This window comes from Lycorma delicatula, chromosome 9 (assembly GCF_047948215.1).
Source record: "Lycorma delicatula isolate Av1 chromosome 9, ASM4794821v1, whole genome shotgun sequence".
NCBI lineage: Eukaryota > Metazoa > Arthropoda > Insecta > Hemiptera > Fulgoridae > Lycorma > Lycorma delicatula.
Window position 1 is genome coordinate 48,922,036 of NC_134463.1, and position 14,178 is coordinate 48,936,213.

Genomic DNA, 14,178 nt, shown 5'->3' on the forward strand with positions numbered 1-14,178 from the left:
CATTTATGCACTTACATATAATTTTCACGTAGAGATGTGACGCACAATTCAAATTCTTTGTGAAAGAGAGACTGTTGTCAGCTGTTACTTTACGTTTTGATTGTGAAAGCATATTCAGATTTGCTATTCTAATATGATTGAACTGACTATCCCAAATGTAATTTTATTATAACACACATCAACTTCAGTCCAATTTAATGAGAAAATTTTTATGAATATATAGCAATATTTAAGATAGTTGTGAGAGGCAACCTGGGTGAAAGTAGGATATACAGCTAATTTAATATGTATGAATAACTGACTTTTACATCAAGATCTGTGTACAGAGATATTTTTGTTACATATGTAGATTACATGTATGTATAAATGTATTATTTCATATATACATCACAAAAATCAAAAAAATATAACAAAAACCATTACCAAAGGTAAATGTTTCTTATTTTTTCATATATGAATACATGAAATCTAGTAAAATTGATAAATAAATATGCTTCTTCAAGAGAAAGAAGTTAGCCATCTATCTTAACTACAGGTAGGTGCATACTATAATATTCTTAAAACTGTTGGTGGTAATAGGTAAACTGGAGTTTAAACCAATTTTTAAACTGTTGTTAAAGTAAGTAGTTTAACATTCAAATTTTAGTATTTAAAATTATGTTTAATCAGTGTTAAATATTTGTAATATTAACACACTTTAATACAACTTGAGAATACCTTTACGTGCAAGCCAATTTAATTATTATTAAAAATATAAGAGATATATAACTAACCTGTAATGTTTTTTCAATTCCTTCAATTAATAAATAGCAGGCAGATGTTGAATTCCATTTTAACAATGGTTCTCTTGCTAAAACATAATGACTGTCAGTTTCTTTACCAGCAACTGAAACCAGTTCAGCCTTAAAAAAAAGAATTTAATTATGTTTATATAAAATGATCAAAACAGGAAATTTTCAATAATTTAGAAATAAGAATAAAAAACAAGATACATGCAGTTTATTAGACATGGTCAGAGTTTACCTCGTTTTTAGTTTTTCTGTAAAATAGCTCACCAAAACCAAATAATTTTTTCACCTGGCTCCATACAGTAACAATTCATACATTCAATCACAGTGGAAAACTTTACCTAATTTAGAAATAAAAAGGAACTGTCTACTTTAGGTAGAAACGCTCAGGGAATGTTTAATGTGCCTATACAATATTCTTCTGCAACTGTATAAAATGTAAAAATTTGATTTTAACCATTTGTATCTTATTATATAATAAACAGAAACCTGTAAACAAATACAACATAAAATACAGCTAATTAATAAATTAAATTTGTTTATCACCTTATATATTTTTTTTATGTGAATGCTCTATCTAATTATGATAAATTAATGACAAAAAAGTCAGTTCAAAAAGTATCCAAACACCAATCTAGTCTCCCCCATTGATTCTACACACCTAACCAAGCAGTCCTACATTACAGGAAACATTTTTCATAGTCCTCTTTACGTATAGCCATACCAGCTGTGCTGTCATGATTGTTATTATATCACTCCAGCTGTAATCAAGATGCTTTCAGCAGTATCTTCATTGGGAGAATAACCAGAAATCACAAAAAGTCACATCTAGTGATTAAGGAGCACAGCAAACTTGAGAAATTTAGGAAATCTGAAGCAAACCTGTATATCTAATGCTGAATAATATATACAAATGGGGAGGTGCAATACTGTGATTCAAATGCCATTATCGTGATTACCGCTGGTCAGGTTTCTTATGATAATTGAAATCATGAAGATAACACAGAACTCCCAGATAGTTCTGTCTGTTTGGCTTTAAGTGCATATTTGTGATACACAAGCATATGGTAATAAAAAAATATACTTGGCATCACTTTCACCTTGGTTCTCACATATCTTGTTTTCTTTGGTAATGGGTATGATGATGACTTCTATTTTGATCAGCAAGGTTTGAGTCATGATTCATCACCAGTTTTAATGGACTCCATCATGTTCTGTGAAACATCAAAACATTGAAATGAAAGTAACTTTAGCACAAATTTTACAGCCACTCTGTGTATGCTCAAATCATGTGTACAGAACCATTGTTAATTCTAACGTCATTTGGAATTTCTTGAATGGTCAGCAAATGATTTTCCACTATCAAACTGACCACATTGTAATGACATTTGGATTTCGGCTTCTTGATGGTTTAATGGTATACTGGTCAAATGAAATTCAGTCATCTTGAAATGATTCATTAATTTCTTTAAATTCACTGGCTCATTCTTGAAAGCCTGTTTAATCTTATAAGTTTTTTACATCAACAAGCTTTTGGTTGAACTTGATGCAACAACATTGTACAACATGTTCCATCAGTATGCACAAAATAAAAAAAATGACAAGTTCCTGTGATACTAATACTTACGATGGTTACTATGCAAAGAACTGATGCACTGTATGAAATTATAAAAAACATGTTTGTGAACAACTTACTAGTGCTACACTCTATCAAGTTTTACCATTCACATTCAAATACTTTTTGAGAAAGAAATATGGTCAGTTGCTTTTTATAATATCATATATTTCATTGGTTATATTCTGTTATACTGTGCATAAAAAATGTAATATGTGGCTCAAAATAATAGCTTAAGTAGAAATAAAAAAATGACATAATAAAGTACTATATACATAACTCAGATAATTCCAGTTGAAGTCAAATTCATTTCCTAGGGCAATAAAAAATTTTTTAACATATATTTGTGCAGTTACCACAAATGTTAATTGTAACAAACTGGACAATAAACAACTATGTATTTGATAGTAATTAAAGTTACTCAGAATAATTCGAATATTATTAAAAAACAATAATACATACTGTATCTAAAATTATGTATTTAAATAATTTATTATAATATAGTAATAAAATATTTATATATATATATATATATATTACTCAAAATTTTGATGTAAGGTTTACATTTTATTATATAAATATTAACTTTTGAATAAATTCATCTGTGTAAAATCTCCTTTAAAACTGAATTGTACCTGTCATCTTGTAGTGTAATTGTGTATACAATTTTCAAAATTGCTTGGTTGCATAAAGTTGTAAATGTTTTATAAATGACTGATATCAAAACAAAAGCAAAATTTATCATCTACTGAAAAAAATGTTTAAGATAATTCAAGCCATTTGCATAGAAGGGAAAATTAATGTTTAACAATTGAAAATAGAATAGATGGAAATTGAAAATTAATGTTTAACAATTGAAAATAGAATAGATGGAAATTGTTAAAAAATAAATTAAACCAACTGGATTGAAAGACATGTTAAAATTTACAAAGCAATTATGGCTAACCATTATAGAAACTTTCATCTAATGATGACTCTTTTAATACCTAGTCATCTCATAATGCCAGAGAAGTTATAAGAATATAATGATGATGGAATGTTAAGCTTTCCTCCTATAATTATATTTGATAAACACAATATAACTGATACCAGATACTCACATTTGCATATTACTTAATGATAAAATTATTATTGAGGAATATTCACAAAACAATAATGAAAATTATGATGAAGAAAATGACAATGACAAGATGGCTTCAAAATGGTTCAGAACTACAACTGCACTGGTTACCTTATGCTTATTTATTGAGGAAACACAATAATCAGATAGTGAAATTTTTACAGTCTTATATTTAATATTTTCTTTTCCTTTAAATTTAACTTCAATTTTATAAATTATTTTTTAACAGGTTCATAACTACATTAAATTATTACTTTTATGTACTGCATATTTAAAAAACAAACACATTTTCATTACTTATTAAAGCTTTTCTTTCATTAACTATAATTTTTTCTACATAAAAAAATAATAATTTTGTCAATCATAAAAAAAAATACTTTATTATAACTCTAATTGATATCTTCCATCACAATTTCTGCAACTCAATCATTTATTTTTTGCTCAGTTTTGACTGCACACTATAATATTTTTTTTTTTGTAAAGCTCAGAAATTATTTAAAACAAAATGTATACATGTTAACAAAAAATCTTGCACCTTTTTTTAAAAATAAGGTTTTTTGAACTTAGTTGAAGGGTAGAAATACTGCTCAAATAAAGCCACAGAATCTGATGACATGTAGATCTAAAAGTCAAATGCAAAAACTATTTTTGATGCTGAATTTCTGACAAAATTTAATAAATTTATTGTTGGGTTTGGCTATTATAAGCACCAAAAACAATTTTCATAAAATTGCAATCAATAAATAAATCGTCAATCAGGTTTTGATGTTGATGCAATGTCAAGTTCTTAGTATAATAATAAATTCAAAAATATCAAAATTGTAAATATAGAATATCAGAGAGATTCTGAATCACCTGAAATTCTATCTGAATATTTTTTTTAGAGTTACATTCTATAAGATCTCAGTTTTACATAGAGCATATCTATTACCTACTTATAATCATTGTAACTAATCTCTAATATTTTGTTTGTCTGATAATGGTAAATTAAGAAAATTCATTGACAAAAGTTACTAATTGACAACTTACTTAAAATTTAAACAATCTAATATTAAGTTGATTATGAATTACCTGTAATGTTATAACTTCACTATCAGATAATATGGCAGGAACTAAAAATGTTCCTTCACCTCTTGCCATTTCTATATCTTGACTATAAATGGAAGTTAAATTATCCAGAACTTTAACTCTGACTCGAACTGCTTGTTCTGAACTAACTGCTTCAACCTGAAATATTAATAATAATAAAAATATTTATTTATAGATTAAAATACATAGGAACATAGATTAAAAAAATTAAAAGAAATAATGCAGGACAATGGAAAATATTTAACATAGCAGTCTGTCTTTAGGATGGGAGGCAAAGTGATATATATATATATATATATTTTTTTTCTTTCCATTAATACCTTTACCCAGCCATATTTTTGTGTGAAATAATTCTTTTGTTAAGGTTGTTATGTATGTATTATCTAAGAAAAAATTCAGAATAATGATTATTTTACAGAAAATGAGGCAGATTTTTTTCACAACTCAGTCTTTATTCATAACTAAAAAATAAAATGCAAGTGAAACTCACAATGAGTAATTAAAATTACTTAAAAATGTTTTGAACAGACATCTAAAATGAGAATTGTAATGGATTAAAATTTAACTTATTTAGTTAAAGGAAAGCATATTTTAATTAATATTGGATGTAATGCTCCTTCAATGTTGTCTCAGTCTTTGTACAGTGCAGGTCAGTTGGTCTGTTGCAGATGTCATGAATCAGTAAGTCGAGGGTCATGATTTAATGTATTCTTAAAAGTATAGAAATAAATGATAAAATTTAAGCCAGATATTAATAATCTGACAATTAAATAAACTAATATAAAATTACTTTCTCAAGTAACTGAAAAATACATTTCAAAACTACTGATAAATTTATAACAAACAAATTTTTTAAATATCATTGCGCAGTTTATATCTTTGTATGAATTTATTAAATTTTAAAGACTAAGCTTAAAAAAATTGAAAATAAATAAGATTTTAATCACATTCTTTGAATATACAGTTGTGTATGGTTGGTATTTTTTTTTTAACCTCTGGGATTACCGTTAGGCATTGCTTCAAAGGATGAGATGAATGATTTGTAGTGTGTATGAAAATGCCATGTTTGACCAGGATTCGAGCCTGGGACCTCCAGATGAAAGGCTGAAGTCTGAGACACTACCATTCACGCCATGGAGGCCAGCAAGGTTGGTATTTTGGAACAATTAAACTGCACAGTATCTTTTGAAATGAAAAAAACAATATGACAGCTACAAAAAAATCTGTGATAAAAAAAGTATAATAATTCATAAAAAGTTTTACAACATTTGAATTTTATAATTTCAAACTTGTGAATTTGTTTTTTGATTTTTGAGTAAATCAAGAGAACTTTGAGTAAATTGAATTGTAGGATAAAATTGACGTTGTAATCAACACTTGTTTTCTTGATATGAGGAATATTATTTTTAGTGTTTAAAAGACTCAATGAAACAATGATCTGAGTGCATAGTCTAATTGAATTTAGATATAGCAAGAGTTTTTGTGTAAAACCTTCAGTGTTAGAGCAAGATGTAGGACTCATGCTTCTGCAAATCGGTTAATTTGATAGTTGAGGGTTGTACGTTATAGTGGGTGGTCACGATTGGAAGAAGCCATGAAGGTGACATTAAGTTGTAAATTGTGTAATGCACTGATGGAAATGTCTGCTGAGGCATTTGCATCAGTGGCATGCTGATAAAGGCCAAACTGATGACTGTGATATGTTATCAAGTTTAAAGGTCATCTAAAAGATGACCCTGGTAAATCTCATCAGAGCTAAGAGTGGAGGGGGTGTGTGGCAACCTGGATCATCCTAAGACAGGTTTCTTCCCCTACAGGGGTCAGGATGAAGGAAAATGATCAATTGGTCTGAATTCAATATGACCATAATTTAAAACAATATTTCTTATTTTAAGCATAAAGATACATATTATTATGATATAGCAATGATTACTCATACAGTAAAATTATAACATGGAAATAGTCAATCTCTCTAATGAATAAGAATTATTTATTTCCCTTTACAGTTGTAAATATATATCAACCACAATATCTTAGAAACAAGTTTAATTTAATTTTTGCTTTTTAATTTTTAAGTGACTAGGGAACTACAAAATTCCAGCAACATGATGTAAAAATGTACCTAATACTGTCTAAATTTGGTGGTGTATAGGAACGGTTAATTAAGTGTTTTATCAGTACATTAAAGCTTATTCCATCTCTTTGACTCTCTGGATTTTGAGACATGTATTACAGGAGGTAGGTTATAAGCAATGCAGATCCACACCCAGGATCAAATCCTTACTAATAACTGTTAGAAGTAATTATATAAATAACTTTTATACTTTAAAAGTTTTCACTAACCTTTCCAACAAATGGTAATCCAGGTTTATATCTTCTCCTCATTTCTTGAGAGAATCTTAATTCAACAAAATGTTCCTCAGCTATAGCTAGTTCAGGTGTAAGTGCATCTGTACTTCCTCTTGCATGAGAAATATTTAAATCTAAGGAGAAAACTCTTGACTCAACAGTTACTGTTATTTTCCAAGCACCTTCATTTGCTAATGGAGATAACGGTAACGAAAAATGTTTAACACCTATAAAAAAAAATGAATTAAATTTTATTTCTGTGTAATAAAAATAATCAATGGGCATAATGTTTATGATCAAATTTTTTAACTTTCCTCTAAAATAACAACTTTTAACAAAAGTTAGATTAAGCCTCCATGAGATGTTACGGATATATCCGTAACTAATAGCAGAAATTTGTCTGGTGAACTGAATCCAACCAAACTTCACAATTTCATTTATCATCAAGTCATACCCCACTAATACCTAACTAGATCACATCTAAAATTGTAACTTGGGATCTATTCCCACCACAGGTGATCCTTGACAGTCAACCATGAAAGGTCTTTTAAGGAATATTCCATCGGCTCAGCCAAGCAACACCAGAGTTCAGAAAAGGTAGCTGTCAGATACAGTGGGCTGCCACTTAGATAATAACATGTGATGGAAGCACTGAACTTCCCTCTGTTACGGCCATTACTGGCAAGGAACGGAGGGGGTGGTATAGCGACCTGACACGCTAAGAGGCGGGATCTTCTCCCCTCGGGGGGGAATTGAGATGGAATGCCCTAACACTGCACACACAAACAAGAACAATACAAAATCCAAAATCAATCTGAAGTAAATCACTTTCATTATCACATGCAATCTAAACTCACTCATGTAGACTGATAAATTAAAAATAATAACTAACCTAATGGACCAACATAAAATTCTCATCATGGAAATAAGAAACACCAACCAGGAAACATGGAATCTCAAGAATATAGGCTGTACAAAGGTATACCTGGGTAGAAATTAATGTCCCACAATTTGAAACAGGCGTTTTGGTAAACATCAAATAAATAAACTTTGTACAAGAATTCAAGTCACAATCCCTAAGAATCTCAACATTCACCTTAAAAACATATAATAAAATCTACAGCATTTTCCAAAGGAAGCAAGACAAAGGCCGTAAAATTAAAACAGATGCTAACCAACTAGTCAAGAATGAAAATTACAAAAAAAATAACAATCGCAGATAAACTTGAAAACCTAGTCAATAATCTTAAACAAATCGCACAATAATTGCCCCCAATAAAATCCGTAAAAAGCATCAATGATGGAAGAGAAGAGACATCAAGCAGTGGAGAAGAGAGAATAAACAAACTAACTAAAACACAAAAATTAACCTGGTACACTAACAGTAACAAATGTTTGTCCATAAATGCAAAAAACTATTCCACCTGAATTAACAATCAAAGACCAACAGACTCCAGGCAATCGAAAAAAGAATTCAAAAAACCTGCATCAACAAAAAGTAACAGAAAGACAGGCAGTGGTGGATTGTGCCCAGAGTCGGGTACGACGAGTTACAACCCATCACTGATTCCATGCGTAAGAGGGGACTAGGATTCTTTGGATACTCTTGATAATGCAAAGTCCAAGACTTCTGAAACAGCTGGTACAGTTCAATCTCGACTCAAAAAATACCAAGAGAGGTTGTAGATGCATCAGATATATAAGAGAGAATCTGAAGGAATAAAAAAATAGAGTGAAAAGGATCACTTGCAACTGTAAATACCACTGCATTTGATGGGCTTAGTGTACTGATATCCAATCATATATCTGGCTCATATACGAAGAGAGCAACAAACTGTTTTACTAGTATACAAAAAATTCCAATCGTCCTGTCATGCATATTGTTGGACCCCTGAAATAGAACAGCTGAGGAAAACGGCCTGGGCCGCCAGGCGAAGCTATCAGAGGGAAGCTAGACGAATCCCACAGCTGCACATATTAGATTCAAATCAGCTAGGGCGGCTTACACAGCGGCCATAAAGATCGCAAAGAATGCTTGCTGGAGGAAACTCTGCAAAGGAGTGGACCAAGACCCATGAGGGAAAGATTACCGCATTGTGTCCAGGAAGTTTGGGAGGAGAGCGCCAGAACTAACAATGCAGCAAGTTCAGGAGGCAGTTGAAACACTATTTTTGCAGCGAAACGACTTCATCAGGGAGGAGATTGTAATAGGGAAAACAGAATTGTTCAGCATGGAAGAACTTAAGACAGCAGGGAGAAATCTGAAACCTAAGACGAGACCCGGTCCGGATGGGATACCAGTGGAAGTAGTGCGAGTTTTAATTAAGAAAACACCGGCGGAACTCCTTCACATATTTAACACCATCCTAATGGAAGATTATACACCATCAGAGTGGAAAGAGTCGCGACTTGTACTACTTCTGAAACCAGGAGCTCCAGCTAATGCTTACCGCCCAATATGTCTAACAAACACAATGTGCAAGCTGCTGGAAAAGATGATAGACGTCAGGCTGAAACAGGGCATAGAGAATAGTGGAGGCTTCTCAAACAGCCAATATGGCTTTAGGAAAAGGAGATCTGCCTCAGACCTGTGAACAAAGTCTTCAGACTGGCATCAGAGGCAGCAGCTGGAACCAGGCGCACGAGGAGAATTCCAGTGGTCATACTATTGGATGTGAAGAATGCATTCAACTCACTGCGCTGGGAGGCCGTATTCCAGATCCTTAAGGAAAGGGGGATCGATAATGGCATTAGACGGCTCATACAAAGATACCTGGAGGATAGGTATCTGTTGTATGACATTGTTGACCAGAGGCTCTGCATTCCTATCTCATGCGGGGTGCCACAAGGTTCAATCTTAGGCTCCACTCTCTGGAATGCCATCTTCAACGATGTCCTCCACCTTCAACTACCTGAGGGAGTGACTCCAGTAGCTTTCGCAGATGACCTCGCTCTTGTGGTCTCGGAAAGAACAGTTGAAGAAGTGACCAGATGACTAATGAAGCCATAAGGCGAGGACAGATGCGGTTGTTGGACAAGGATCTAGCTCTCTCTGGGGCCAAAACGACCTTCGTCTGCTTGGCTGGAAGACGGCCACTACCAGCCATACCGATAATGGTTGATGACGCCTTAATTACCCAGGTCGAAACAGCTAAGGGATGTACCCCTTAGCCATATATACCTGGGGATATGGCTGGACCACAGAAGGTCGTTCTCGTCACATGTGAAGCAAGTGTCAAGCAAAGCTGGAAAGACAGTGCGAGCTCTCAGCAGACAACTAGGAAATGTCACCGGCCCCAGAACGAGCAAAAAGAAGCTCCATGGCCACGTCGTCAACTCCATACTACTCTATGGAGTGTCAGTATGGGGGAAGGCCTTAGAGATAGATAAGCATAGTCGTGTACTAGAAGGAGTGCAGCGACGGATCGCTTTACGAGTAATCTCCGTGTACTCCTCGGTTTCGACTGAGGCTACACTAGTTTTGGATGGCATGCCTCCTCTTCAACAGATGGCCCACATGTGGAAGCGTATGGCCCACTCTGTAGGGAGCGTATGTGGTAGATGCATGAGGCATAAAGACCGAGACCCGGCCTTTGGGGTGAGGCCAAGGAACGACATAGTCGGGCTTGGCCACATCATTTCAAAGGTTAGAGGAGGCAAAAATAAAAGATACAAACCAGCGAGCTGACCTGTCATGCCAGACGTACTGCCGGCGGATGGGAAGGCCCGTTTGAGTTAAAAAGACAACCTCCTGAGCTGTGCTAAGCTTAATCCTGCAGTATCCAGCTCGGGAGGTAAAAGAAATAAAAAAAGAGTGTGTAAATTAAACAATTACACATTGAACACTTGCAATGAAAATCTATTTGAAATTAGTCTTATGAAGAATCACTGCTAACTTTAATTAATTATGCTATATTAATTATTTATAATTAATCACAATTACATTAAAAAATAGTACATTTGTTACTATTATGGATTTCTTAAACTATATTTACTTTTTAGAATACCCATCCTCAAAGTGCATATTCATTTGTCTCATACTAGGTTACTAAAAAGAAAATGGATGTTACAAGAATTCTTAAAATATTCATGTACCTTTTGCCTTGAGTACAAGAATCCTTTGAAGAGAAGAGTTAGCTACAATATAAATGTAGCTTTATTGCATAGATTATACTGAAAAGAATGATTTTTGTTTGTTTCAAAATCCATTGCTAATGGACTGTAGGCTATATATTATCAGCAAATATCATGAATATTAGAAAAACTGAAGTATAGCAAACAGTGATTATTATATTAAAAAAAAAACTTGCCACAGGGGTGAGTTCATCTACTTGTTAACAGATTACAATTATCCCACTCTCATGTTTACTCAAAGAATGAACTTCTCTCTACAGAAAAGTAAATCCAGAATACCATATATAAATCTTGTCAGCAATTTTAACATACACACACACACACACACACACACACACACACACACACACACACACACACACACACACACACGCGCGCGCACACACACAAGATCCTGCTATAATTTTTAACAATAAAATACTTACTTCTTAAATGTAAATATCTAGTATAGCCTATATACATTTGGGCAAAAATAATTTAATTGAATAGTATATGTATAAACAGAATACATTGTAAGCATGAGTTTGTGATCCCGCACATGTGTCTGCATGTATGTGAGAAATTGTGGTTTTACACCTGCTACCATGTGATATATTACATAAGTCAATCATAAAAGACTTATTCACAAAAGGTTTGAGATGCATCTTCAACAAATTCCTTTTTTAATTCTTTAATTTTGTTATCTAATTAAACATCATCTGATCGTGAAAACAGTTAAAAAATAAACTATCATTCAACATTTTGTAAATTCCTATTTATAAATTATGTTATCAACATTATATTATAAATTTGTTATATTATTGTTAAAAACTTGTTTAGCACATTAATTAAAATACAATTTTACAAAAATTGTGTTTAATAAAAGTCAAGATTCATATTGAAATTGGTGTTTATCATAAATATCCAAGCAACAGCATAACTATTCTTAAGAACTTAAATCATCCAAGGTTAAACAAAGTCATCATTTATTTTATTATTACAATACTTATTTACATAAGAAATTATAATAAATTGTTTACAGATATTCTGCAGGTCTTTAAATATCTAGTACAGCTTTCTTGATTTTTTGTTTTCTTGGTTCCTTGATCCGAGAGGCTTCTTGAAAAATCACATGCAAAGAAGGCTAACACATGTACTATTGTATATTAGACACTATCTGTACTCAAACATTCATACATGACAAAGCGAATCAATCTTTCAAACAAAATTTCTCTGAATATAAATAAAAATAAAAATTCTAAATTAATTAACATAACAAAATGTTTCATTTTTAACTATCATAAATATTAAATATAGAAAGTAATCTAGAATAAAGAAGTAATATTAATAAATTAAATAAGTTTAATACTAATAAATTAAATCCAAACATAAAAAAAAATTGATGAAAATCACACACATTATGAATGATAATTTATTTGGTACCATATAAAAAGAAATTTTCAGCTGTTAAGTTGGCAGTCTTATTTTACATTCTGAGGCCGTTGGATTGTATTAAAATGTAAATTGTAAACAGTAATACAGCCTGACAGACAGAATCAAGGGAATAACTTAAAATTAATTGGTAACTGATGACCTATCAACAAGATGGTGATTACAGTTAACATTGCAATATCATGATAGTGGCATAAGTTATTGTTGCAGTGTGATATAAAATGCCAGTAATAATAATAATAATAATTACTTTAATTTTAAGATGCTTTACAAACTCTATTACAATTTGGTAACAAAGATAAATTAATGACTTACTATAAAATTATCAAAATAATAAAAAAGATGCTTTAATGAAATACCAGAGTAATATAATATTGCCAGTGCCATGATTTTCCAAATAAATAAGCTTTTCAATCAGATTTTTATGTAAGTATACATTACAGTATACAGATTGCATTAGGAATAGATTACTCTGTGGATAAAAAAAAAACTGCTTCAACCTTTTTCTTAAAGGATTAACTGAAACTATGGTAAAGGCCTGATCAGAGTAATGTTAAAAAATATACAAAAATGAAAAAACTACTGAACTCGTGTTGAGTAGTATTGTAAGAATAAAATAAATAAATGAAATAATAGGAAATAAATTATGCAAAGATAAGTAATCAAGAAAAAATGAACAGAAAAAACTACTTAAAAGGAATTAACAAGAATTATTTCAGAAAATATTATTTATATCCATTAACACAAATATGCAGAAAATTCTTTCTTTTTTTTAATTACAATTATTTAGGAAAACATGAACAGAATAATACTGATTCTATAAAAAAAAATTTTAAAATTGTATTTTAAATAATTTGTTATAATGATATTTTGAATGGTTGTATTTATTAAAAAAATAGCAATAGAAGCAAAATAAAAAGCCCTGACCTATATGTTAAAGGATTGAGCTGAATGACACAAAAAAGATAATTCTGACAGAGAAGAATATTTTTAGGAGCAATTTTTTGAAGGCAATGGTAAACATTTTGTAATTACTGATACGTAAGAATCTTTAATACACAAACATCATTGGACTAGATCAGTGTTTCTCAACACAACTGATACTGCAGACCAATAAAAATTTTAAGCTTGTGCGGACCACACAAAAAGTTGCATACCAAATTGAAAAAAATAATGCAGGTTTTTTTTAATAAATTTGCGGACTAATTACCTAAAATGTTCAGACAGTACTGTAAACTCGCAGCTGTACGGTAAGCAAATGCTTGGTTTTTTCATTTGTATATATTATTATTGCCATTAAATGAGTTATAATGCAATTAAAGGTTGTAAACGTATATAATAAATATAAAGAAGTTTACAGACCACTAAAAGTTTTCTGCAAGCCACCAATGGTCCGCACACCACCAGTTTAGAAACAACGGTCTAGATAACTGCTTTTAGGAGCACCAAATAAAAGTCTGACAGCTAATTTTTTGTCTTGAAAACTTGTTTTGATGGAACTTTAATAAATAAATGATAATTTATCATCTTACATTTATCATCATCCAGAAAAATTAAACTATGCCAACTAGAATACTACTATTATCATTAACAAGAGTACTATCAGCATAATTAGCAATGTTACATCTGTCTGAGAACACTGTGCAGCAGTT

General features: G+C 31.4%; 1 protein-coding gene across 1 annotated transcript in view; it reads right to left on the bottom strand.

The window, feature by feature from the left end:
- The window catches only part of LOC142330653 (C3 and PZP-like alpha-2-macroglobulin domain-containing protein 8), a 145,292-nt gene that overhangs the window by 64,106 nt on the left and 67,008 nt on the right, over positions 1-14,178 (bottom strand). The window contains exons 4-6 of the mRNA XM_075376098.1: positions 6,956-7,188; positions 4,595-4,750; positions 774-902 (exon numbers count right to left, since the gene is read on the bottom strand). Coding sequence (XP_075232213.1) covers positions 774-902; positions 4,595-4,750; positions 6,956-7,188 — 518 coding nt within the window. The remainder of the gene's footprint in view (positions 1-773; positions 903-4,594; positions 4,751-6,955; positions 7,189-14,178) is intronic.